This window comes from Cuculus canorus, chromosome 9 (genome assembly GCF_017976375.1).
Source record: "Cuculus canorus isolate bCucCan1 chromosome 9, bCucCan1.pri, whole genome shotgun sequence".
Taxonomy (NCBI): domain Eukaryota; kingdom Metazoa; phylum Chordata; class Aves; order Cuculiformes; family Cuculidae; genus Cuculus; species Cuculus canorus.
Window position 1 is genome coordinate 3,636,099 of NC_071409.1, and position 27,477 is coordinate 3,663,575.

The 27,477-nt window shown below is 48.0% G+C and overlaps 1 protein-coding gene across 2 annotated transcripts in view; it reads left to right on the top strand.

Annotated features, from left to right (window-relative positions):
• VPS8 (VPS8 subunit of CORVET complex) overlaps positions 1-26,781 on the top strand; it is an 88,573-nt gene extending 61,792 nt beyond the window's left edge. The window contains exons 39-45 of one of the 2 annotated variants that reach the window (XM_054075048.1): positions 455-533; positions 1,831-1,913; positions 10,319-10,399; positions 11,689-11,858; positions 12,493-12,661; positions 25,235-25,315; positions 26,035-26,781. In XM_054075048.1, coding sequence (XP_053931023.1) covers positions 455-533; positions 1,831-1,913; positions 10,319-10,399; positions 11,689-11,858; positions 12,493-12,661; positions 25,235-25,315; positions 26,035-26,184 — 813 coding nt within the window. In that variant the 3' untranslated portion in view covers positions 26,185-26,781. Of the gene's footprint in view, positions 1-454; positions 534-1,830; positions 1,914-10,318; positions 10,400-11,688; positions 11,859-12,492; positions 12,662-25,234; positions 25,316-26,034 lie in introns of those variants that run through there. The other variant, XM_054075049.1, reaches the window with a different exon arrangement.
• The last annotated feature ends 696 nt before the right edge of the window (positions 26,782-27,477 follow it).

The window sequence follows — 27,477 nt, forward strand, 5'->3', positions numbered from 1 at the left end:
GGTGTTCCAAAACCATCTAAATGTGGCACCTGGTACATGGTTTAGTAGGCAGGGCGGTGGTGGACTCACGGTTGGACTGCATGAGGTTAAAGCCCTTTTACTACCTTGATGATTCTGTCATTCTGTGTGTTTGCAATTCACACGGAGAAGTAGTTGCAGTAGAAGTAGATTGTTGTCACAATTCCAGTAAAGAAACCTGAGAATGGAGTAGAGAGAGCAGTGGACTCGGTCTAAGATCTGAGCAGTCTAGACTGAAAGCAGATTCCCAAGTGCTTTGCGCTGAGCTTATTTTAACATGTTTCGCTTCTGTTCCACTGCAGTCATGAGAAATGTAGTTCTGTTCTTCATAATGTGGAAATGAGTCTTTGGAAATGGACTTGGATGTTGGTCACAGCTCATTATGAGTACTGCCGTGTTCTTACTCTTTTTTTTAACTTGCATTCGATTATTTCAGGCCCTGTGGTTTCCCCTGCTGGAGGCTATGATGTCCCCCCAGAAATTATCTGGTTCTTCTCAGTGTCGGTACTCTGAGTGTAAGTATTTTGACCTTTGTGATCCCAATTATTGATCAAAATCTGTGTGCTGTCTCTCTTTCTCTAAAGAATCAATAGAAGAAAAGTGGGTTTATTACTCAGTTCCTAAATATTCTGTTCCTGCGGTAGATCTGAACTGCAGTGGCCGTAGGATTGATGCAGGCTGAGCATTTGGTAGGTTGCAGCTCGCAGTCAGATACTTTTTTTTTTCATTACTGAGTGGAAGAGGGATACTACCGTAGCCTCCGCTAATTGATTGGTTCCATTGAGGATGGTCTCTTTGAAAAAGCCGAGGTGCACAGCATGTACAAAGGCTTTCGAGATTATAAGTAGGTTGCAATCTGTGCTTTGGGAACTTCTGACACAATATACTGTCATCTTGCATGCTTAGCCTTCTTGTATGCTTGTCCCTGTGACCGTCTTTTAGATAAAAAAACCAGTAGAACTCCAATACACCTGCTGAATTCTCTTCTGCAATTCTGGTGCCCCAAGTCTGTTGTGGGTGTCAGCAGCACATCTTGAAAAACCTCCCTTTATGGGAGGTTTAAGCCCCTTTTTAGTCTTAGTTACTGTGGTCTTGGGACAGAAGTAATGTCTTTTGCTCCATTCCATTCCTCTAAATTCAAAATGGTCCCTAGATTATCCATTTTTGGGAGCTAATGCCTGCAGAAAAGTAATTATCTGAAGTAATGGAAGAAATGATGAGAGAATAATACACCTGAATCCTACGTTATTATTTTGTTTCATTCCTAATGCGCATACTCCCAGACAGGCTCTAACTAGCTCGTTATTCCCACAAAGCTGAATTGCAGTCCGTGCATATCTGAATATTGGCTCTTACTTTGGGGAACCAGGGTTCAAGGAACAAGTCTGGGGCAAACGTTAATGCTAGAAAGTTTTAGAGTCTGTGGGACTGTAACATGGATAAGGAATCCAAATGGGTTTCTGGTAGCAGTAGGAAAAGGAAATGATGTACTACAAAATAAGTCTCAAAATGTGAATGTCTACTGTATAAAGGGTGTGGGAAGGGAAGGGAAGGGAAGGGAAGGGAAGGGAAGGGAAGGGAAGGGAAGGGAAGGGAGAGGCGCTGTAAAATCAAAAACTTTTGAATGTACTCTATCATACAAAAAGCTGCGTGTGCTTAGTGCAAAACATGTGCAGAAGAGAAAAAAAGAAGAGCCATTTTCAAGCTAGAAAATGCAAACTGAAATCAAACACTCTTAATCTGAAAGATTGATCTCTCTTTACTTCTTGAATCCTACTGACCTGCTGATTGCTTTTGTGTTTGATATTTCAGCTTTGAAGAGTTTGACAATGCAAGTGCTGAACAACATGGCTGCGTTTATCGCTCTTCCTTCAATCCTGCAGCGAATTCTACAGGTGAGTTTCTGAAGAGACTCAGTTATTGGGAAGAGCTGAACACATTCCTGACGTGATAGCAGTTTCCGTGTAATTAAAGATCGGATTAGCTTATTGTGTGGTTCAAAGTATCACAAAAAAGTTCAATTCGCGTGGTGCAAGTTGGAAAAGCTGATAGAGTGACTTGGGAGATTTGACCCTCTGAAGAGATGTGTGGGAACATGTAGACCTGTGAGACGGTAATTGGGGTAACTTCTGCAAACAAAAAAACCCATTTGATTCAAAGTAATCGCAGCCTTTAAGATGAACTTTGCAGTTTTAGGGGCAAAGCCACTATGAATTTCTCAAAACTTGCAACTAAATTTGCAAGGCGCTGGAACAGGTTGCCCAGAGCAGTGGTGACTCCCCATTCCTGGAGGTGTTCAAGGCCAGGTTGGATGGGCCCTAATCCAGTGGGAGGTGTCCCTGCCCATGGCAGGGGGTGGAACTGGTTGGGCTTTGAGGTTCCTTCCAACCCAAACCATTCTGTGATTGTTGAAAGCCATTTAGCTGAGGCTCTGGGGTCCACAGTTGTGAAAATACTAAAGCAATGTTTGTAGGCTTTGGAGGTGGAGATCGTGACTGTGCTGTTTTGATTGACGGCGCAATGTATTATTTCAAATGGATTTCAAAATGGGATCTTAGGTTGAGCGATCACAAGGAGATAGGATTTGTTGATGTGCAAAATAGACGAAGGATGAGGTTGGGATTTAATAGCGCATCTTGAGAAATGCAGAAAATGAATTAAAGAAATTGTGTGCATTGTGGAGTGGAATGATTGAAGGGTTGAGAATGTGCTGAATTACTCTTCAGGGTTTCTGTTCCAGATGAGAGAAGAAAATGTAGGAAAGGGCTTACAGGCTTCACAGGGTGAACACACACCTCTAGCAAACCTATTAGTTTGATATTAATATTATGCTCAATCTTGGATTTTGGAAAAAATAGTAATTGTAGGCAGTGAGAGATGTTGTAAAAGAGTGGATAGAAAGTGTGATCAAATGAAATATGGTTTTATCAAAGGTAGAAAGTGTCGAGCAAACTTAATGGGTCTTCAATAACTTATTTCATCTAGTTTTAACTGGGCCATTAGATGGAGTTTTAGATACAGTTTCCTGTGGGGCTTTGTTTGATGTTTAACATAGGCAGGAAATGATACAGAAGTTGTGAATGAATAAGTGGGGAGATTGGCAGGGAGGCTTTCCTGGGTAATGTTGAGAATTACCAGACTGGGGTGAGAGTTAACACAGCTGGGAGGCATGACAGTATGGAGGAAGGTCTCATTCTCCCTTGGGATTAATAGAAATTCTTATTTGCCGTCTTCAAATATTTAATCTCATTTCTGTTCTTACAGAGTGACTTTTTTAGCAGCAATAGAAAAACCCTTTTCTAGAGGCTTGCGTTCATGTCCTGGAGGCAGCAGATGAGTGGAATGTCTTTGTCAGTTGTACAGTGAAGTGTTGGTGCAATGGCACCATTGCAAAGGAAAATGGAATGCTTATCGTGCATCAGAGGAAAGACTTTTACTGGGGACAGAAATGCGTAAGGCGTTATTGAAAGCAGCATGTGTGACTGGGTACTGGGTTTACAGGCAGGGGGAAATTGCTCCTGCTTATCCCATTTCACTGGTCAGCCTTGCAAATCCAGTCTGACAAAACAGAGATTTAAAAAGGCAAATTGTTTTGTACAACTAGAGCAAAAAATGGGGAGCGCTGATGACTTCTTAAAATACATTCAGAGAGGAGGACTGAATTCCAGGTAAAGAACATGGTATCAAAGCCTCATAAAATAGGGTCAGTAATTGATACCTCATAGCTCAGAGACTGGTGCAGGGAAAATAGTGTTGTAAAACTCATTAGAAGATCCTGTGGAAGGGGAGATTTATTTACTGGATCTCCAAATAAGTTGACTTTGCCTCTTACCACTCATTCTTTTATAGATTTCATTCAGTCCCTCGCCGTCACTATTTGCAAATGCCTACAATGTATGGGGATGGATGATCTGACCTGGATCATTTGTGGGCAGTACAGAGGTGCTAGCTGCTCAGTGGAACCTCTGGGGGTCCTCTGGTTAGTGACAACAGCTTAGTGATGGCCTTTAGAAGCTGCTGGCTGCTATAAGGTGGATTTTTTGCCTCTGAATATCACTTAAGCTTCTGTAAATTCTAGGTCAGATTGCTGCATGTTTTGTTTTCCCTTGTTTGGAACAGGTTTGAAATGCACATCTGCAGTCTGCTCTCCTGTTGGGTGATCAGAGAAATGATGTGTCATCCTCCTGGTGTCAGGACATGGACTCTTCCACTGTAACAGATCTGTCCCGGGCTGTTACCAGTCCACTACCTTCAGTTCTTTGGAACTGGGATCAGTGTCTTTTGTTACCAGACAGACCATTTAATCCTTTGTTCTCGTGCTTAAACCCACACATTTCCATTCCCACTGCCTTCACACCACGCATTATTTCTGGATTTCTGGGTCTGTATTGCTCTGGGTCACTTTGGCCTGCATGTTAGTAGCTGTGTTGTATCAAGTTGCTCCTTCAGGACATGCACTGGAGGCTTGTGGGATGTGTTCGTTGGGTTTTGTTTTGGTGCACAGCATAGTTTCATAGAATCGTTTGGGTTGGAAGGGACCTTAAAGATCATCCAGTTCCAATGCCCCTGCCATGGGCAGGGACACCTCCCACTGGCTCAGGCTGCCCAAGGCCCATCCAACCTGGCCTGGAACCCCTCCAGGGGTGGGGCAGCCACAACTTCCCTGAACAACCTGATCATCGAACAATGTTGCGTTGTATTAGCTGGGAAGTTGATTTTGGGAATAATGGTGAGTCTTACCATGTGGCCATGTCTTTGGTTACCGAGCTCAAATATTCAGGAGTTTTGAACACTTGCTGTGTTTGGGATCAGGAAAGAAACTCCTCCTGTGTTAGGCAGCAGGGACCATTGGGGTTTTGCCTCCCTGTATGGTGTGACCTGTCTTCTGCTTCCTTGGATTATCTGGGAATGCCATTTAAGTGCCCTGCGGGGAAGAATAACATGGTGTTTCCCCAGAACCCTCTGTCTCAATAGCTTTCTCAGCTAGGAAGATCTGTATTTTGTTAGCCCCAGGTGGGGTTCCTTTTGCACAGCTGTGAAGCTGCTCTTTGAAGCTATGTAAAGTTCCAAACCCTGGTGCCAGGCCGTTCTGCCTCGGCTCTAAGCAGTACGCAGAGCCTCATTCGAAATGTCATTCCTGTGCCACTTTAACTGTGACCATAAGGGAGTTCTTAAACCAGCCCTTTCGGGCCTGTCGAACGTGCGGCCTTTCCCAAGCCCTCAAAATATTTCTGTGAAACCCAAATTGATAAGTGGTGCTTGTCTGAAAATGCCCTCAAAACTGTTCCAGCAGAGGTCTAGTCTTGGTGGCGCACAGATGCCCTGGAGCTGCAGGTCTGGAAGGTAGAACAGCTGCCCAGGAATTAACTGGGGGGTTTGTAAGGTGGATGACATCAATTAACAGAGGTAGATTATCTTGCCTTGCCTGGAAAGGAATTAGAGTATTCCAATTTTAGTGGACTGTTTTTCTTCCTCTTCTGGGCTTAACTGCTTATAGATTATACCTTACGCAAATGTTAACTTTGCAACCCAAATGCTTTGCTGAAGGGCGTCTTGCAGAGGGCTGTGATCAGACTCCTCAGCTTTCACAGAACGGAGGCAGCTCCTGGCATCCGCCTGCTACAGGACATTAACTTGACTTGAGATAACTGAAGTAATGAAATAACGATTCATAAATTTGTGTTCTTGCTCATCCTTAGTCATGCTGTAAAGTTATTATTAGCAGAGATAGTAGCGGGAACCTCGTGAGCATTAAGAAAAATTCTGTGTCATTAAGGATGTGAATGCTGTCTGAAGGGGGTTGGAATGTTGTGTTAATTCCCTTACAAAGCTGTAATCCTTCATGAATGTTTTGGAAGTAGATGCAGCTGGTGCCTCCCGCAAAATGGAGCTGGAGGAGCCAGAAACTTAAAATCTACCTGTAGAAGCCCCAAAGGGGTAGGAAGAAATCTTCAAAATCTGTTACAGAGTGGAAACAGAAAGATTAAAAAAGCCTTTGCTTGAGGTTTTTTTTTCCATCCTGGTTTAGGCCCTGCCTGTTTGGTTTCTTTCCAGTCTCAAAGGTCAATGCTGGGATTAGTTTTATGTACAATAGCTTCTCTGTTCACTTGCAGATGGGACAAGCTGCAAGTGAATACGTTTTGTGAGTTGCTGCTGCATTTATCAGCACAGTTCTGTGAGTCCTGTTAGCAAAGACAGCGCTATTTCCTGGAGCTGGGAAGAAATGATCATAGAATTATACAATCATAGAATAGTTTGGGTTGGAAAAGGCCTTAAAGATCATCCAGTTCCATCCCCCTGCCATGGGCAGGGACACCTCCCACTGGCTCAGGCTGCCCAAGGCCCATCCAACCTGGCCTGGAACACCTCCAGGAATGGGGCAGCCACAGCTTCTCTGGGCAACCTGGGCCAGGGCCGCACCACCCTCATCATGAAGAAATTCTTCCTTATATCAAGCCTAAATCTGCCCCTCTCCAGTTTATACCCATTCACCCTCATCCTATCCCCACAAGCCTTTGTCAACAGCCCCTCTCCAGCTTTCCTGTAGGACCCCTTCAGGTACTGGGAGGTCGCTCTAAGGTCTCCTCAGAGCCTTCTCTTCTCCAGGCTGAACAACCCCAACTCTCTCAGCCTGTCCTCGTATGGGAGGTGCTCCAGCCCTCCAATCTTTGTGGCCTCCTCTGGACCCGTTCCAACAGCTCCATATCCTTATGTTGAGGATTCCAGAACAGGACACAACACTCCAGCTTGAGATCTCACAAGAGAGGAATAGATGGGCAGAATCCCTGCTGGCCACGCTGCATTTGATGCAGCCCAGGACACGGTTGGCCTTCAAGGCTGCGAGCGCACATTGCCGGCTCATGTCGAGCTTCTTATCAACCAGCACCCCAAGACCTTCTCTGCAGGGCTGCTCTCAATCACATCATCTCCCATTGTGTGTTGAAATCAGGGTTTGCCCTGACCCAGGTGTAGGACCTTGCACTTGGCCTTGTTGAACCTCATGAGGTTCTCACAGATCAACTTCTCTAGCCCTCTGGAATTAGAAATGGAGGAGATACATCTGGGTGAAAAGCTGCATTGAGCACCTCTGCCTTGCCTCTGGATCCCTGTCGGGTTTTCCTGGTCTGTTTGTTGGTAGTGGCACTGGGCAGTGAGTTTGGCGTTGGTTTACCATGCTGAGCATTGCCGTGTCCTCAGGGAAATACCAGCCAGGAAAAAGCAGCTGTGATCTATTCCTAGCTTGGTGCAACGTACTGTTATTAATGCGCCATCCCCTCCAGTGTATTTGGAGCATGCATAAATTCCAAACACAGACACATTTGAGAAGGTGGAATTAATGAAACATATTCCTCCATAAAAGCGAGTGATCCCAAAAGGCTTTGGTGACTGTAAATTTTGTGAGGCTGAAACCAGCAAACTGGAGGAAAGCAGGATAACTTACTGGAAGTGTGAAATGACAGCTCCGGACTTCACACCCATCGCAGCTGCCTTTAGCCGCAGCCTGGGAAGCACCGTCTGCTGTGGCGGCTGGTGGGAAACGGGCATGAACTTCGCGGCTTGCCCTTGGCTGTCAGGCTCAGAGTAACGCTTTGTCAGACCATACCCCGCGGCTCCTCATTGGAGGATAATCTGTGCTCTACCCAGCTGTCATTTTTTTAGATCATCAAACTAAGGTACGGAAAGTTGGCCTTCAGATTCACATTCCTCCTCTGCAAAGCTGAGGTGGCTTTATTTATTCCTTGCCCTTCCTATCTCCTCTTCCTCCTCTTTCTCTGTCCAGGCAGGAATAGTGTTGGTTTGGAAGTGCCTGCTTGCAGCTTGGCAAGTTGGAGTTGCTGTATGTAAATGATTGCATCTGTACAGTGTGTGAGTTACCTGTTTGAGTTGCCTTGGCCATAGGCTTGAGTGCTTTAGAAAAGAATCTGGTGGATACAAAATTAACTTGCTCTATATTATGCATAATGTCCGGGGAGTGTTGGCATCCTGAGTTCCCTGTTGCCCTCCATAATTCATATAGTGACTCAGTGTAGTGTACTTTCTACACTGTTGCTTTTAAATTATGCATGCAGAGAGGAAACTTGGTGGTGTTTGAGGCTGTGCTGTTCACCTAGTAGAGAAGTAGCCTCTGCAGCGCATTGAGCTCTTCTGTATTCTCCGCATCTACAGCTGGTTTGGACTCGAGTGATATTACTCAGTGCTGTTTTTATTTAAGCTTGAATGTTGGTGTTTCTGCCTGTCACACTTCTTCTGAACGCTGCTGTACAAAAAGTGCTTGACTTGGTTTCCATCGCTGTTCTGGTGATCTCTCTGCGTATCGTGCAGTGTAACCTCCATGCTACTTTAGTCGTCTTTGTCAGCTTGCTTTTTCACTCTTGATAATCCTTTCTCTCCCTCGCTCTCAGTCCCAGCACGTAATCAGCCTTGCTCCTACCCCTTTTCTTATTCCTCTCATGCAGAGCTTGTTGATTCAGCCCCTTCTGTTCCAGTTTCCACTGTCTCCATCATTTTTCTACTCTCGGTTACTTTCCTTTTCACATCTTGCCAGTTTGTCTCTTTTTTTTATTTTGCCGATGTCTTGCCCATTCCATCAGTCAGCTTTTCCCAGCTTCCAGTAAGCTTTTCCCCTGTATCTTTGCACTGCTACCCAGCAGGAAAAAATACATTTTTCCAGGTCTGTTTCAATGACTGTCTGCCAGCACTGAGAATTTCACAGAATCACAGAATCACAAGGTTGGAAAGGACCCATTGGATCATCGAGTCCAACCATTCCTAACACTCCCTAAACCATGTCCCTCAGCACTTCATCCACCCGTTCCTTAAACACCTCCAGGGAAGGTGACTCGACCCCCTCCCTGGGCAGCTGTTCCAGTACCCAATGACTCTTTCTGTGAAGAATTTTTTTCTGATATCCAACCTGACCCTCCCCTGGCGGAGCTTCAGGCCATTCCTCCTTGTCCTGTCCCCTGTCACTTGGGAGAAGAGCCCAGCTCCCTCCTCTCCACAACCTCCTTTCAGGCAGTTGTAGAGAGCAATAAGGTCTCCCCTCAGCCTCCTCTTCACTCTTGTGTGATTCTAGTCTGATCTCGCTGCTGCTGGAAAGGCAAGCAGGAGGAAGCTGTGTTCCTGGCACCTGTGTGTGAGATGGAAGTGTGTTGGCAGGGGCAGAGCACCTCTGCAACAGTGTAAAGAGGTCTTTCAGGGTCACTTCTGCCAGGTGACAGTGGTGCTGCTGCTGCTCGTGGCCTCTGGGAGCTGTCAGCAGACTCTCCCCATGCCAGCTGTTGGGCAGAGGCAGTTCCTGGCTTGGTCCAGTGCACCCATGAGCCTGTGTGGGGGAAGACTGGCAGGAGAAAAGGACATTGCAGAACATTCTCCCCTCTTCTAGTGCCTTACCCTTCTCTGAGAGTCCGTACACCTTGCTAATCTACACCAGAACCTGGAAGTAGATTGTAGAGCAGGGTTCCTGTCCTGCACCTTCAGAGGGTGAGCGTGGAGGAGAAAGGGAGTATTTGGTTTGGAGCAGGACACTGTTTAAGCTACACCAGGGCGATGACTGTGTACTACAACTTGTACTGCTGGGACATGGAAACAGAGCTGCTCAGGGCACTTGGAAATCTTCCCTGCGGCAACAGAAGAGCCCCAGGCGCCCTCCCGCTAGATGATGATCCTGTCATCAGCGATGGGAGACCAGGACTGCCCAGGATTTCTGCATCCAGCTGTGCAGCTTCACAGCCCACTGCGCCTGTGCTCTTTCAGTCTGCGGCTGAGGAGGGTGGAATGCGGTTGGAGGTGACCCGTGGATGCACAGAGACTTGGGAATGAATTACCCTCTGACCCAGGCAAGAGCACACTGGCAGCATGCAGCCTGGAGCCCGGCAGGCGGCCAGGCACGCACTGACCAGCAGCCACCCGTAGCAGGCAGGGTCAAGCAGCAGCACCGCAGAGTTGGTTCCTCCTGTGTCACTGCAGGGTGTTTTCCGCTGTGTTCTTTCCTCAAATGCATTCTCTAGTCAGCCCTTGCGTCTCCCAAATGAAGTTTCTGAGGTCACATCTGAAGTCTATTGAGCCAAGCGCAGAAATTAATATTGATGTTGTCATCTGCTCGGTTTTGCTAATTACCAGTTTTCCCATCAGTACGTTATTCTGCCGTCCTTGTGCATGTACATGTACATTTACATCTTTAAATCCAGAGTTGTAACTTCCACTTGTGATACCAATCAGGAGAAAAAAAAAGTATTTAGGAAGCGCCAGAATGGTCATATCCTGTGATTCAGCTGCGTCTTTTCATTTTTTCATACAGGATCCAGTTTATGGAAAAGGGAAACTCGGAGAAATTCAAGGACTTGTCCTGGGAATGCTGGACACTTTTAACTATGAACAAGTAAGTTGCACGCATTTCTGTTCTGTCTACTGCTGTATTCAGGGATTGCTTTAAGGGATTTACTCCCTCTTATTTGCCATTTCCCTCTGCAGGGCAAAGTAAACAAACATGGAAGTGATTTATATTTTTGTGGTCAGGGAAGGGGAATGTGTTTGCGTTGCTCACAGATTGTAAGTGAAGGGACTGACAGGTGAGCACCTCTGTGGTTCAGTTCTGTTAAATGTACCAGAAGGATAAACATCTGCTTTTTCGCCAGCTCATCCTGAAGTTGAGGATTCAAAGGCACAAACCCAATATGTTTTTTACACAGTTGTAAATAAGAGCATTTTAAATTAGGCTATTTTGCCACTTCTCTATGGTAATGCCTCGCTTTCTTTGGCACCTGATGAGATTTTACCCGTATCTCACTCCTACCTTTGTCAGTCTCAAATCCCAGGTGGTCTCCAAACTTCACTGGTTTTCTAAAACTCCTTTTCTGCAAAACAGAATGCATAGGCTTCCTCCAGACTCACCCTCCATGGTTCTGCCCACCCATCCCACTACTGCTCAGACCTCCGTGCAGCAGCAGCCGACTTAAAAATAAACGGGAAACACCTTTGCTGTAGAGGGCTGACCCTGCAGGGCCATTATCTCTTGTCTGGGTTCTTGGGAATGGTCTTCTCTGGCAGCGCAGGTTGTCTGTCGCTGCCTGGCAGTGGTTCGGTACAGGCTGTGTGGCACATCTGGACTAGGCCAGATGTGAATCATTGGTGCAACCACTGCGGCCTTTTGTGAGTTGCTACTACAGAGCACCGATGACTGATACCTGCTGGGAAAGGAACACTCACCACTAAAATATTTTTATTATTTTAATAATTTTAATTGCCATATATTTTAATTGCCGTAGTGCATCGGGTCTTTCATTTTTATCAGCACGTTTCTACTGAAATGGAGGAGGTAAGCAGTAGTTTACCAGGTAAACCAGATAACGGGGAAAAAGAAAGGAGGGTTTGGTACGGAAGAGGACAAAATGAGCTACCATGTCTCTCTCAATGCTCTTTGACAAAAATCAATAAAGCACTCATCTATCTGAGAGTGAAAAGGTATTGCCTCCATTAACATGTCATAAAAGGATAAGTGTTTTGAGGGCAGTGGCTAGAAAACATATAAAAAGAAGCAATTTTGTTGTGTTGGTTTTGTTCTTGGTAATCTGCTAAGCTGCTTGTTATGAAGAATTGATCAGTGTGGAGTTCCTGCAGTCTGGAGATGACAAAGTGACCTAGTTATTCTGTATATTGTCTTCCACACAGACCCTTTTAGAGACAACAACGAACCTTTTAAACCATGATCTGCACTGGTCCCTGTGTAACCTAAGAGCTTCTGTCACTAGAGGGCTTACCCCCAAGCAGGATTACTGCTGCATTTGTCTACAGCAGTACAAAAGAAGGCAAGAAACTGCTGATGAAATCATTGTTTTCAGGTAAAGTCAAGGGTCCTGGTTGTGATCGTACTAGTAGTTGAAAAGGAAAAAAAAGAAAGAGCTACTGGTCTCTGACTTACACAAGTAATCAGATGTATACCGGGGAGCATTCCCTGCTCCCGTGCACTGGGAGATGGGCTGGCTGATCAGACTCAGGAGAGCCAGCCACCTCTGGCTTGGTCGAAAGCTGCCTTACACCTCTGAGCGCTGTTTGGTAAGCTGTCATTCCATCTCTTATCTCTCCCAGCATTGCAGCTGGGGTAGCTGCAGCACCCGGAGTTTATTTGCCTGTATCTGTGCATCTCAGGTCTATTGCAGCCCTGACTACGTACTCTGGCATCTTGATTTTCCTGTCTGTGACTGGGTGGCTATAAAGTAAGACAGGATCGTTATTACCTTAGTATTATGGTCTGTAACTGTATCAGTAAATGGGTATCTACTGCTCTGCTTGCGAGTCTAGAAGTACTACCGTAGAGTGCGGAGGTACGAGGGGAGCGTATACACTGCTGATCTGGATTTACAGAGACGCAGCTTTGTTTTCTGTTGACCAGAGATTTTCCCTTCCAAAGTGTAGAGCTGTCAGGCTGCGTTACTCTGCTTTCCAGCACCCAGCAGAGCTCTCTTCTCTTTACAGTTGTGGCCACTTGTACCATTCGCTGTGTCTGCTGAGTAAAGAGTGTGGGATGGTCACCAAAGGCCTCATGAGGTGGATGTGCTATAAATGCAACTCGAGTAACAAGGGAGGAAAACTGAGCGAGAACTTCTCAGAGCTGAAAAAAGGAAGTGGAGCATCCTTGGCACAGGTAAGGTTTGTTAGGTGTCTCCTCTTCAGGTGGACTTTAAGTACTACTTACAGACTTCAGCACTTTGTTCTCATGTCTATCTGCTCCAGACAACCTGCGATTGGTAACTGTTCAACAGTGTCTGCAGCCAGGTGGTTGTGTTTATGAATGCCATTTTGGATTGGCGTGGGTATACAGAGCGGGGCAAGAAATGGAAATGTGTTCAGCCAGAAGGTCTGCGAGCTGCTAGCCAGCATGAGGGGAAGCCGGATGCATGCAGCTGATTGTCTCCTAGCTGCATCCCTCGCTTGTCTTGTTTGTGAGAGCCTGGGATGGGCCACTGGGGACATTTCCTTTCAAACTATTTTTAGATGTGTTTTATCTAAAACTTTTGTTGAAAGCTTCATGTTCCTTGTGGCTGGATTGTGGAGCCACTGTTCTACCTTCCTGACAGATAATCTGGCTCTGGGTAAAAGGTCTGGAATGGATTTGACTCACTAAGTGCTTGCACAATGTTCAAAGAAGCTTGTGTATGAACAAGGCGATGCAGCTGGACTTGGGCAAAAGAACAGATAATCGGTTTGTATTTACTGTCAATATTTGTGTGCGAGAAGTTTCACCATCCTCAGTTTAAACAGAAGTCCAGTCTCAACACGCGTGCTTCTGTCTTTTCCCTGGCGTGATACTGTGGATCGTAAGCAAAAACGGGAGGTAGGTTGCTGGGATGTCTTTTTATTGCACCAGGGGGAGCAGAAATCCACTGCCTTGTGTTCCAGCGAAGGTGATCACCGATGAGGGTTTGTTCCTAAATGCCTCGAGGTACTTTGTGCATTTGTCACCTCGCACGTGCATGCAAAGCGGCGTTTTTCCACTTCTGAAACCGAAGTAATTCAATCTCAGAGTAAATTTTTCTGGTAGTACTTTAGTTTTCTTCTAGCAGATTATTTGAATTTCTGCCAAATCAATTCCTACCAAATGATAGCTAACAGCATTAGTCAACTTCCATCAGCTTCTGCATTAACAAAACCAGAAGCTTCCTGCTTCAAGGGAAACTGGGGGGAAAACTAATCTCTGAGGAGTGTATGGAGTGCAGTGCAGTCTTGCAGTCAAATTGTGTTAGTTTCTTCTGTGGTGACAGAAAGGAAAGCTTTCCTGGGAGGTTGTAAAATCGACTGTGGTCCAAGCAGTCTGCTTACAACTGCTCGTCATTTTATGTCCCATCCTGCTCCAGTGAAATACAGATACTGCCTCTGAAGTTAGGATTTTATCCTCCACACTCCAGCTCCAGGAGGAGGTGTGCAAATGGGTGTGGCAGAACAGGCTTAACATTAGCAGCTAAAGGCAAAATGAACTGCTAACACGACATTCATCATTAAAGTACCTGGCATTTTATAGCAGTGCCTTAGAGCTTGGTTGTCACTGGGCTTCTCGTGACAGTTGGAGAACCCCTGTGTCTCCCCTTCAGTACCAGGCTGGACCCAGCAGCAGAATGAAGCGGAAAATGCTCCAGATGACCTGGGAATGATTGGGGCAGGGAGGAGAAGATGCTTCCTTTTAACTGATCTGCTTGCAGAAGTGAGGGTCTGTCTGGGACTTGGGGCTGAAAGGGAGATGTGGGGAGGCTAGATGGGAAAGAAGAGGGGTTACAGTACGGATCAACCAGTGCTAGCCAGAAAATATCCGTGCCAGACCACCTGAGAGTGCTGGAAGCTTCCCTGCAGTCTCAGTCATGTGCTCTTGGCAGAGAAGGCCATCGCATCCTTGTCCATGCACAGCCGGCCCAGCAGAGCTTGGCTCCAGCTGAGCAGCACCGTAGCAGTGTTTTAGAGCCCCCACCTCCTCCTCCTGCTGCTGTCCCAGATCCTCTCCAAGTTTAAGATGTTCCTCATATATTTAAATCATAATATTTAACGGTTGTACTCACGTGTGATTAAACTGTGGTGAGTATATTTAGACTTGGCAAAACTGTAACATCTCTAGCTTATCTGGGAAGATTGTTTGCTTAACAATTGCGGCTCAGTAGTGTTAATTAACCCTGTGAGGTAATGAATCATCTGGCCAAGCAGTACCCTGAGTTACAAAACTGACTTTTTCTTCTGGGGGAAGTGCTGGCAGTATGAAGTGGAAGTGATGGATGTGCCTATTCCACGGCGTGGCCGGAGCTGAAAGCAGAAGGGCGAGGAGGGTTGTGTGGAGCACAGAGGTGGTTGCTGGAGGTAGGCTGACGCGTGCCGAGATGGCAGCGTTTGGTCTCGGGCAGAAAAGCGTAAATTCAAGCAGAGAATTAAGCATGAGAACAGCTGGGAGAACAGCATAAGAACTTCTAGGAGGAAGTTTTGGTCTGCTTGAGGGTGGGAAGGCTCTCCAAAGGGTTCTGAACAGGCTGGACCGATGGGCTGAGACCAGTGGCATGAGGTTTAACAAGGCCAAATGCTGAATCCTGCACTTGGGGCACAACAACCCTGTGCAGCTACAGACTATGGGAAGAGTGGCTGGAAAGCTGCCTGGAGGAGAAGGACCTGGAGGTGTTGATTGACAGCGGCTGAACATGAGGCAGCAGTGGCCCAGGTGGCCAAGAAGGCCAATGGCATCTTGGCTTGGATCAGAAACGGTGTGACCAGCAGGTCCAGGGAGGTGATTCTGCACCTGTACTTGGTGCTGATGAGACACACCTCGAATCCTGTGTTCAGTGCTGGACCTCTCGCTCCAAGAAGGATGTTGAGGCTCTGGAGCGTGTCCAGAGAAGAGCAACGAAGTTGGTGAGGGGCTGGAGAACAAGTCTTATGAGGAGTGGCTGAGAGAGCTGGGGTTGTTCAGCCTGGAGAAGAGGAGGCTGAGGGGAGACCTTATTGCTCTCTACAGCTAACTGAAAGGAGGGTGTAGAGAGGAGGGTGCTGGGCTCTTCTCCCAAGTGACAGGGGACAGGACAAGGGGAAATGGCCTCAAGCTGGACATCAGAAAAAGATTTCTTCACAGAAAGGGTCATGGGGCACTGGCAGAGACTGCCCAGGGAGGTGGTTGAGTCACCATCCCTGGAGGTGTTTAAAAGACGGGTGGATGTGGTGCTCAAGGACATGGTTTAGTGGCAGATAGGAATGGTGGGACTTGATGATCCAAGAGGTCTTTTCCAACCTGGTGATTCTATGATTTTATATACTCCCCGCGCTTGTTTTGACACGAGGCTGAGCTGTGCAGGATTGTCTGTTTGAAAGGTGCATTTTCTACAGTAGCCTGGTGGCTAATGACGGTGCTGGAGAGAGGAGGCGCGGGCAGGCACAGGGACTGAAGGAAAGGGGAGACCTGCAGGGCTTCTCCCACCCCGAGGACATCCACATGTTCCCAAAGATCCTTCTCTGCCTGGATCCAGGACAGCAGTGGTCACTGGGCTCTGACGCCACTCCAGGCACGGAACGGATTTATCTCTCTTTGCACAAGGTCAGTTCAGCCTTTTGGTGCTGCAGTTCTCCCGTGAAGGGCTTTTCTCTGTGTTCCTTCTCAACTCCACAGACACTGGGCAGGCCTGGAGGTCTTTGTTGGCCGAGTTGCTCTTGCTTCCACAGCTGGTGTTTCTGCAAACGGTGAGCAGGCAGTGCTGGAGGGAGATTAGACTGACACAGTTGTGCTTCCAGCCCTGCGTCCTCTAGACCAGAGAGGCAGCTCCGAAGCTTTGGGGATGTTTTGCATATAGATCTGTGGGGAGGGAATTTCTTTACAACCACTCCCAAGACCCTGAAAGCTGAGTCTGTCTCTTGGCAAACCCTAAAATGTTTTGGTTTTTTTTTACCGTAGTGAAATCTTCAGTTTAGGTATTTATTTTCTTAGCAAGCCTTGAATTAGGAACAGATTCATACTGAGAAATGCCACTGAGCATCTGGAGTGCATTTCATAGTACCAATTCTGCTCTGCTGAAACAAAGACTGTCAGTTTGAATTTCACAATGTGGTCGAGATTTCTATGTGGAATGACAGCCCAACAGACAGTGTTTTCTCTGTCCCTGCTTTGCGTGCATGACTTCTGTAGTAATTGCCTTGGAACTGGGGGAGGTGGCGAGGTGCCACAAGCCAGCACTGAACCGTTATCGAATATGGTGGGAGCACTTATGTAAATGGAGCCTTGCTGTGATGAGGCCTTGAAATGTTCTGCCCCTGTGAGGGGAAATAGCAAGAGAAGGGCAAAGGGGATTCTCTTCTGGTTTTGCTACCAAAAGTTTGTGTTTTCTGTGTTATCCCCTAAACCTTGCTGTCTTCCCAAGGGTGATCTTCTGTGTCTAAGCTGAGCGTTATTCCGGTCGTCCTTACCTTCTATCATACCATAAGTGAGTGTTAAAAGAAACTAAAGCTCGTGTGTTTGTGGCATTTTTCTAATCCGATTTAAAACTTGCACTGTGGCATTTGAAGTTATTAGGTGAAAGCACGGTAGCTGGGCTTCTGCCTAAATATGTAAGTGAGATAGTCCTGATATCTTAGTCTTTCATCTCAAACTCATTTGCTTTGTTACAGTGAGCTAGTTTGTGTTTTCCATTTATTCTGCCAGCGTGTGTATTAGGGATCAGGGAGAGGAACAGAGTCTTGGCTCTTGGGCCATAAGCTCTGCGGAAAATGCCATGAACCCCTAAGCGGACATGCTGTGGTTATTCCGTGTTTGAGAATGTGCCTGACTTCTAAGGACATTGTTGTTGGAGCTGTCCAGATGGCAAATATGTTTGATTCAGGATTTTAATCCTGTCAAGTCACGCCAGGACAGACAATGAATGTGTTCTATAATTAATCCAGTTTGTCAGGCTCTACCTTTGAGCTCTGTTCTGTCCCTCCACAACACGGCCTTCTGTCCAACTCGGAGCTTCTTGACCAACTTCCACCTGTGAGGTGTTGATACTGTGCTGTATCACTTAACTGAGATGTTCCATGCCCCTCTGTGCATGCCTGTGTGCTTCCTGTTGGGTAAGAATGAAGGTTTGGGACATTTTCTTTGTCCAATACTTTATTTTAGAACTAGACAAATGTTACATGACCTCCATCAATCGGCAGACAGAGCCAGTTTTGCTGTCTTCAGTCTTGTGATGACAATCAGTTATTAGCCTGACTCACAAAAATATAAACATTTTCCAAGAGCTTTATAACTTTGAAAATATCCAGGTGTGATTTTTTTTCCCCCCAAATGACACCAAGCAGATGTTTAGCATCTTATACACTCTTAAGACTGTGCATTCTCCTCTGTAGAGACACTCTCACATACATTATTAACTGAAGAAGTGCCCAGTCTTTTAGCTTTGGTGTTGGTTTTGATGGTAGATTCCTTAAGTTCTTCAACAATGCATAGGAATTCCCTGCGAGGGAGGAATTGGAGACACTTTGTACCATTGGCTTCTCGTCAGCAGAACATCTGTGTTTTTAGATTTCTTGTAATAACAGAAATGATCGAGACAGAAGAAAACCCAGTGCGGGAGTCCTTAATGAGCAGCCAGAGGACTGGCACCAAAAAATGAACTGAAAATAAAATACGCATTTAAAAAGACTAATTTAAAAAACATAATTATACCTCAGCAGTTTTTAAATCCAAATGGACTGTTTTCTCGGACTTTTTTAGTCTAAGGATTAGTTTGGTTTGGGATGTTTTTTTCTGAGAAAATCGGACTGAATCGTAACTGTTTCCCCTGGCTTCATATGCTGCAGTCTGTGACTTGGCAGAAGTTTCCTTTTACTGCTTCCAATCCAGTGTCTTGCACTCCAGGACCCATGAGAGGCTCCAGTGGAGCAGGGACAGCTGACTTTCAAACTGCCTGAAGTGAAGCCCGGTGAGATCGGCTGCCCTGGGCTCCTTGGATTGCCTGGGGAAGCATTGTGTCCCGGTTAAGGGAAAAGATGGTAGAATGTCAGTGGGAAATCTTTGCTTTCCTTTACATCTCCATTTCAAAGAAACTATTCTTACAGTTTGATGAAAATTTCCTCCCTCTTAATAAAACATTTCGTATCAAGGAGGATCTGTAGAACAGACTCCTTTAAATACGGTGACAGATGCTGGGCTGTTGCAAACTGTTGCCATCCCACGAACTGCATCATTCACTGGTGCCGATAGTTATGTGTAGTTTATCGCCATAGCCGACAGCCACGTAGCTGTTCTCCAAGGAACTGCCACAGCTCACTCCATACATCTTTGCTGTGGAATTGCAAGCTTTCAGTCTCTCTTTGCAGATCTGCCTTGGAGCACAGGCAGGAAAGAAAGTGGGTGACTTTCCATCTGCTTTTCCAGACCCAGCACGGAGTTGGTGTGCTGCACTCGCAGCTCACTGGTACTGCCGGGAACCTCTGCTCCGGTTCTGTGCGTGCTGCTGCTGCTGCTGGAAAGGCGATTGCTGCTCCCCTCCATGGTTTGTACTCATTCCAAGCTGACAAATAACTCAAAGGCCAAAGGATTAGGAAGGGTGTAGATAACTGTCCTTCCTCTCTTCTGATGTTCCTCTGATAGAGGGGAGCAAAATAAACAGCAGCTGAGGTTTTGTTTCAATGTGGTCCCCAGAGGAGAGGGAATTACAGCTGCTTCAGCAGTGTTTGATGTAGCCAAGAGCATCACTGGATGTTCTGAAGGTGTCTTTTAGAAGTGCAAGTGGCAGACGAGCATCTGTCTCTTGTAAACCCCTCAAATGGAAAGCTGCAGTTGCCATGTCCCACCTTCTTCCTCATTCCTTTTACCTGCATGAAAATGGTGTGTTTTGCTGGATTACTTGTGAATTGGGCGTAGAAAGGCTTGTGCAGCTGTAGCTGAGCACCCAGGAACACTGTTGTTCTTAAGCACATTCTAAACTTCCCTTTTATCCAGCAGTAATGTTGCTGCAGTGGTGTCTGGAGCTACAGAGGGAACAGATCGCAGAGGCGCCCGCTTGGGTTTTCTCTAAGGTTTGGAGTCACATTATCAATAAGCCTGTGCCAAGACGGGTCACTAATCTTCCTTGCGCCAAGTAGGACTTCTTCCTTCTTCTACATGTCTTCACCTTTGCTTTCTTTCCTCAAAGTCCTGGCATTGAGAAAACATTGCACCTCTTGAGTCTTCTGTGGTTGGCTCTTGGAGGATGCTGTTTATCAGCCTCCTTAGCTCATATTTAGAAAGTGAATTATTTGTCTTCACACATGATGCTTCTGTCCTCTTGGATTCAGGCACTGAACAGAGATCAGCCTGAGCACGGGCCCGTTGAGCCTCCTCTGTTTGTAACGTTTAATCTATTTGCTGCCATGCTTCCCTCAAAGTCTTCTACATTATAAATGAATATCTTATCTGCTAGGCCAGTGTCCAGTGAGGATATGTGCATTTTGTGTTTCTCTAATTAATCCTGAACAGCGTTATTGCTCCTCTGGCTGAAGGCATCAGTGGAATTCCAAGGAAATATTCCAGCAATGCCTGGGGTAAGCATGAGCTGCTAGCAGAGGGAGAGTGGAGATCTGCCAGTGCGATTTTACACATTTAATACAGAGAGTTCTCCTCCCTCCTCTCTCCGCAGTCGCTGCCCTGTCTCAGCTGGCAGCAGCAGCGAGACTATCAGTACAAATAAACCTGCCCTTTCCCTTGCCTTGAGTGAGAAGTTTGCTCCTTAGATTCAGTTGGCGATAAGAGACACTTGCCTCTCCCATTCTCCTCTTGAAGAGGTGAGAGGAGAGAGCTGTAGCACAGCCCTGGGACAGGTTGCCGCTGCTGGGGCCGTGCTGAGGGAACGCTCCGGTCAGTCACTGTGTCTGTTTACCAGTCCCGGTGGCGGCGGCTGCCTCTGTGTCCAGGCAGAAGATGGTCTGCTTGCCAAGGTTTTGCCTCTGTGTGTGCGCTAGCAGAGGGAAGGGCTGCAGTGCTGGGGAGGCTGGTCTTGAAGCAGCGTGTTTGGCTGCTGTAGCACAGCTACGGTGACTCTGGGTCTCACTTGCCGTACTGCCCAGCGTGACTTGCAAGGCTCTGTGTCCGCCCCGTAGTGACTGGCTGGGCTGTGCCTGTCCTGGAGCAGCGGCGCAGTACTCTGCAGCAGCTCTGTACTACACTTTTGTTCTACAAGGGAACGTCCTGAGGTTTCCTGAAGATCATTAACAGTTTTGTAACAGTAGTGCCATCCTAGTGACACCGGGTCAGGGCAGCTGCCTGCCTTGCTCTCTTCTGGTTGCACGTTCCAAGTTCCTGGGAGTACTAGGTGAAGAGAAGTTGATTTATTTATTTTTACATTAATTGGATCAGGTCCAATTAAAAAAAACAACTCAATTTGAGTATATTTTTGTTAGGCTGCTTGAGCCATGGTGAAAGAAGTGGCAACCTGCAGGGAAGGAATGGCAGAATCATAGGATCATCGAATAGTTTGGGTTGGAAGGGACCTTAAAGATCATCCAGTTCCAACCCCCTGCCACGGGCAGGGACACCACCCAGTAGATCAGAAGGTGGACTTGGTGTCCGTTGCCTGTGGATTCATGCTGTAAATGAGGGAGGTGGGTGTTGGTTTTGTTCCTAGGAATCCCAAAACCTTCCTGAGGGCTGGGCACCTCCCGTAGGAGGACAGGTGGAGAGAGTGGGGGTTGTTCAGTCTGGAGAAGGCTCTGAGGAGACTTTCAGCTTCCAGTGCTGAAAGGGGCTCCAGGAAAGGTGGGGAGAGGCTCTGCATCAGGGAGTGCAGGGATAGGATAAGGGGGAATGGTTTTAAGCTGAAAGAGGGGAGATTGAGATCTTAGCAGGAAATATTTTGCTGTGAGTGGTGAGGCCCTGGCCCAGGTTGCCCAGAGACGTGATGGCAGCCCCATCCCTGGAGGTGTTCAGGGCTAGGATGGATGGTTAGTTGAGCAACCTGATCCAGTGGGAGGTGTCCCTGCCCATGGCAGGGGGGTAGGGACTGGATGGGCTTTGAAGTTCCTTTTGACCCAAACCATTCCCTGATTCTATGACTTCACGTGCTGTGTGTTCTGGAGCAGCCCACCAGGGTAACGTGGTGCTCCGAACTCTAACGGGTGGAGCAGTATCTTTTGTGGAAGGCCTGGCTCCGAGAGGCAGCTTGAAGATGGATCTCATGGCGTGACTGTTAACGGTGCCTCTGCTTACGGCTGCTCTATGATCTGCTTTGCTTAGGCACTGGCTGATGATGGATTTTGTAGCTGTTAAATTAAAGATAATTGCAGGCTTAGAAGGACTGTGTGGTGACTACCAGATGGAGGTGGAACATGTGCGAGCAAAATGTGCAACGGAGATTAGCATTATTGTGATGGGATCTGTGAGAACGGTAAAACAAAAAGGAACCCTTCTTCTCCTTGATGGCCCAGATCCTCAAGGGGAGAAATTGTGTCTCTTGGATTCTGCATTTCATCTGAGGCCTTTCCGAAGGGGTGTAAAGATTCAGGCTGGAAATGGCTTGGAGGTGCTGAATGCCTTTGTACTGATCCAGACACTAACGAGCTGGCTGGCCCGGCAGCAGCACTGGAGGCAGGAGCTGGGTTACGGGGTGATGGAGCGAGCTGAGTGAATCCACTGATGCCTGAATGCCGATGCTGGACTCTAAGAGCTTCCCCGTAGCTCTTGAATGAAAACATGCCTTTAGTGACATGGTTAAAAAAGGAAAAGGCCTGACAGCAGTTGTTTCCATGACGACAGAAAGAATTGCCTGCAATATTTCAGCTCATCAGCCTGGAGAACAGTCTGATTGATAGTTACGTGCACGTGGTAGAGAGCGAGCAGAAGAGGGGAGGCCAATTATATTGCATTTTCCTTGTCCTTGAATGCCTGTGGCCACAGCAACCGTGGAGGGCAGCATTTATTTGCTTTTTGTTGTTTCTTTTCCAAGTGAGAATGCCTTGCATGACCCTTGGAAGGGCCTGTCCAACCTGACAGCTGCGGGTGAGTGACCCTCACTGTCAGAGGCTCTGGTTCAAAGCCAGTGCCCTCTGTGCAGGGGATATGGACATTTGGCTCCTCAACTGGTGATTAGCATATAGTTATTTACAGGATAACAAATGTCTTGGAGGGGGAAGACGTGTTGGAGCACACGCTTCCAGCATAAGTGATCTGCACTCGAGGCATTCCTCTCTTCTCAGACTGTTTAATGAACATCTCAAAGGCAAGAGGCATGTGGATTCAGGAGAGTAATGGGACGGATTCAGGCTTTGGGAAACCCATGGTAGGTTCAGAGCACTCCTGGGCTGGCCAGCTCTGAACCATCTCTGTGACCTTTGCGTGATAAAGAGGTGGGTGGCCAGATGCTGCCCTGGCTGTGCTTTTCCCAGAGCTGCCTAGGAAGGGGAGTACATGGTGGAGGAGAGGGACGATTCCAAGTGCTGTTGGAGAGCACAAGAAGATAAACCCAAGGGTGTGGATGAAGTTTGTCTGATCAGTTTTGCTAAGGTCTGGGGGTGACGTGGCTCTTGGGTGGAGCAGTAGGCCCTGCTGGTGCCGGGTGGTGGGCTGCTGGTGGCTGGAGCGCTGTGTCACCCAGGGAAGCCAAGGCTGGCAGCGGTGCTGGCAGTCTGCGTGATGGCCATATGTTTGTGCAATGGTTTGTGCTCCAGGTTTGTCCCTGAGAACTGTCACTCAGGGCAGCTCACCTGAATTGGTTTTCATTGCAGTTTCCAACAGGGTTTTTTTCCCTTGTGTAAGAGTTAAAAATTGAGCCGAAGACCAGGACAGTCTGGCAGAAACGTCATCCCCCTTGCCCCAGGCTTACCCATTGCAGACCACAGGCCGTCACCCACTCAGAAGGAGCGTTCTCCAAGAGGCCCTCAGCATTGCCTGTCGGGTGCTTCTCTGGGCGGTGTGACAGCTGCAGCCCTCATGGGCAGCAGCATCCACAAGCTGTGCCGTAAACCTGGACACTGGTGTACCCCCAGGCTCAGGATCATCGCTGGAGTGTGTTTTCAAGGATGTTTGCTGTGTCTTGCCAGCTCTTGTGAAGAGCCATAGAATCACAGAATGGTTTGAGTTGGAGGGGACCTTAAAGATCATCTAATTCCAATCCCTGTGGGCAAGGACACCTCTAACTTAAAGAGCTGAATGTGAGCTCTTCCAGAGAAGCTTGGGAGCAGCAGCTGATGTGCTGTGCCCTGCACACCACCGTATTGCTGTAGCATCCACTGATTTCCCCAAGTAGGGCCAGGAGTCACCTGCAGAGAGCTTTGGACGTGCTCTTTAAACACACCGTAAAGAAGCAGAACGCGAACATGCCGCAACCCGAAGGGAGAGCGCCTGTCCTGGGAGCAGTGCCTCACTGCTGGTAGGAGCCTGGAAGTGCCAGAGCGAAGGAGCGTGCTTGTGTGTGACTGGGAACAGCCCTGGCTCCTGGTGACCCTGCCTGATTCCAGAAGAAGCTCCCTCTGCCTTCGTGGGGCCAGGATTTCAACTTTAATTCCAGTTGAGTGCACTCTGTGAAGGCAGTGGTACTGATTCTTCATGCTGGGCTTGATCCCTTGCCAGAGTTCAAAGTAAAATGTGACTTCAGTCAGCACACATGGGCAGGACTGCAGCCTTTGGGTCAGTAGCCCTTGGGAAAAGGCATTTTGAGGAAAATATTTGAGAATGAACATTCCACATTCCCTTAAAAATAGATCCCCAGAGACAACAGATGCCAGATTGCTGCTGGTGAGGAAGGCTGTTCTCCCTGGCTCCCGTTGTAGTTTCTTGATGATGCTTTTACTTGAATATGAGCAGAAACATTCAAAATAGAAACATTGTGATGTGATAAAATGGAACAAACCTACAAGAATCTGTGATGCTCTGTCATCTTTCCCTGAAATATGTAAATGATGCCTATTAAAGCGGTTTGAGTGTGGATGCAGCCCTCCTTGTGCTAATGCTCTGCTTGCAGGCTGTGCTCCCCCTCTTTCCAATTCCATTTGTCCTCACCTGCAGCGCTGCAACTTCCCAGTGCTGCTGGGGTGCCACCCTTGTTTCCAAATGCTCATACCCTGCAAGCACTGACCCTGCTGGGCAGTGCCATGATGTCTGTTGTGTCCCGTCCAGTTTCTCAGGGAGATGATGTGTGAGTCCCCTTGGCTCCCCCGACCCTTTTCACCCCTTATTTCCCAGCTTTTAGACTGTAACATCCTACTAGGGTTAAAAACAGACCGTAGGAGAGGTACCGTTAGTAGATAATAGCCATTGGCACAGAGATCATTCCCTGTAATAGCCACACAGAGTCTGTGCCTGATCTCAGCTGCTGCGGGGAGGCTGAGAAAGGACGGGGGGGAGCTGCTTCTGCCTGGGGAAGAGCCCTGGAGAAGCTGCTCATCCACAGAGACCCATTACTGCTCTTCCCAGCTGGCTGCCAGGGAGTTTTTCCTGCCCCTTTCTTATTTTTCCGTTTCCCCCAAAGGTAATGTAGTACTGTTTGTGTGTCCACCACCAGCTCCAGCAAAAGGTCAGTGTGGATGTAGGGTGTCTCTGTCCTTTGTGCAACAATAGGATTTTTTTCTAAAGCGAAAGTGCACACAGTGTCTTTAAGCCAGAGAAAAGATGGCTAAAAAAGGTCCCTCCAGACAGGCTGCAGACTGTCTGCACCAGACTCAAGGACAGGGACAGGGATGAATTTCTGTGCATATGAACTTGCCATCTTGTTGTGTGTTGTTTCTGTAACCTTGTCATTCTCTTTATCAGATGAATACAGAGTCTCTGTTGGATCCTCAGCAAATCCAGGCTTTTGACCAACTCTGCCGACTCAACCGAGGAACCTCCAGAGTACGTACCACCTGGTTTCCTCTCGGTTTTGAATTGGTGAAGGGTGTTTTGCATGTTGTCAGGGCAGATATTAGCCCTGTCAGCGCGGGCTTTGGCTTTTTCTCTTGGGCTTTGTTTAGTGCTGGCAATTTACTGTGTGTATAGCTGGCTGTTTCACATCACAAGGCATTCACGCTGCCTGACAGAGCTGGGAAATTTGCTGGCTGTGAATCCGTGGAAATGCCTCTGGCATCGAGGCTGGGTCTGAAAAGTGTCCGTGGTGTGTTTCTCAGATTCTTTTGAGCTTTGCTACAACCTCCCCTCCAGACAGCATGCGGCTCCCACAGTTGCACAGAGGATTCCCTTCTCCTGTCCCCCGCTGTGTTGTCCCAGGGAAGGCGCTCCTCCCTCCTCCCCTTGCATTTTCCTTGTGCCTCCTGCTTATTTTGGCTGCAGTTGTTGGCAGTATCAGCTCCTTCTGGGATTGTTTTTTGATTATGTAACTTTAAAACCACCTACAGACACCTGCAAAGTCATTTAGTTCAAGACTGTTGTCCCACACTGAGCCCTACAGTGTCCCTACAGTACCCGGGACGATATCCACCCTTTTCTTTACACGTGTTAAGCTGTTTAACTGCTGCAGGAGGAAGGCGAGCCTCCACGAGCGCTTTGTCTCTCTGCACCTCCTGCGAGGCTGCCCCAGCTGCCGGATGGTGATCTGTCTGGGTTTTGTCTTCCAGCTAGCTCTCCTGACAGAACTGTCTCGCGGCCACAGCAGTGAAAAGCACGGACTGCTCAGCATTTCCCACGGTGACCCAGGCACCAGCAGTGTCTTCCAGAACGAGAACTTCCAGCTCCACCTGGCCCCCCCTCCGCTGGCTGATGACTAGTGCTCCTGCCCTCTGCCCTGGCTGTGGCTGGTCTCAGCTCTTGGTGCTGGGACCTTTCCATCACAACGGACCTTCCCCTGCTCCACTGCCTTTCCCAGAACCCTCTGTACTGTGTGGAGTCTTGCCGAGTGCTGGTGAGTGATCTCCCAGCTCTGCCTCCGCCTCTCCCTAAGCCAGGGCAGTGGTGGGGCAGCTGGGCTGGAAGCTGTGAACTCCGGGGGCAGAGCCAAGCGTGCCAAAGCACCGCACGGCGCTGGACTCCCTGCAGTGACCCAGAGGCTCATGGCAGCGGCACTAACTTTGCCAAATAACTGAGTCACCTCCACACTCCTGGAGGAGCGCAGGCTGTCCTGTGCCCAGAGTTGGAATTTCACGGCACTGTTTGTGGACGGGTACCATGCTCGAGTTTTAATTGTAGGACTAAGAAAAGCAGGGCCCTGCCTTGTGGCAGCAGCCATGGGATCTGCGGGCAGCCAAGAGGCAAACCTGGAAAAGGCTGAAGAATGCAGGGTACCTGTGTGAGCAAACTGACCTGAGCAGGGTGTGTTCCTACAAACCTCCATTAAAAAGGCCCTTGGTTGAACTCGGCTGCGTGAGCTGTGCACGTGGGGAGTGGGTGGAGGCTGCTGGTGTGGCAGGGCTGCTGGCTGCCCTTTCCTCAGTGTGGTTGTCACTGAACTCAACTAGAAAAAAATGCATCTTGTCACTTGGGGGTGAGGGACAAACCTCCCCTCTCTCGTTGCTGTACCTGTGTTGGGGAGGTGGGTGTGTGAAAACGTGCTGCAGGGCCTTGGGGACTACAAGGGGAGAGGTGCGAGGGACACTGATGGTCACAGGTTTGTCACCGCTGAGCTCAGCCCGCTGTTCTGCAGCACCAAAGCGGGCAGTGTCCCTTCTCAGGGCCACCTTCATCACTCTACCCACACAGCCGCAACCCAGGAGCGGTGATGTTTCCATGCTGTCACCTCTGGTTTGTGAAACACACCAAACCCTGCCCTGGTGGTCAGTATCTCACCTCTTCCCTCTGCTCCTTTTGTCAGTAGCACTTGGGTGTTTTGGGCTACCGTAGCCTCAGGGTCACAGCAGCACCCTGGAAGAACACAGGACCAGGTTGGTTGGTGTTGCTTTCCAGGCACGCAGCGCTAATACACAGTGCTGGTGGTTGGCCCATGTGGAGCTGACACCAGATGGCAGGAATATGGGGCAGCTGTGCTGCCTCCAAGGAACCCCGAAGCCCGGCGTGGCACACCCATTGTGCTCGCTTTCTTCCCACTGGCCTTTGGAACTGCAGAA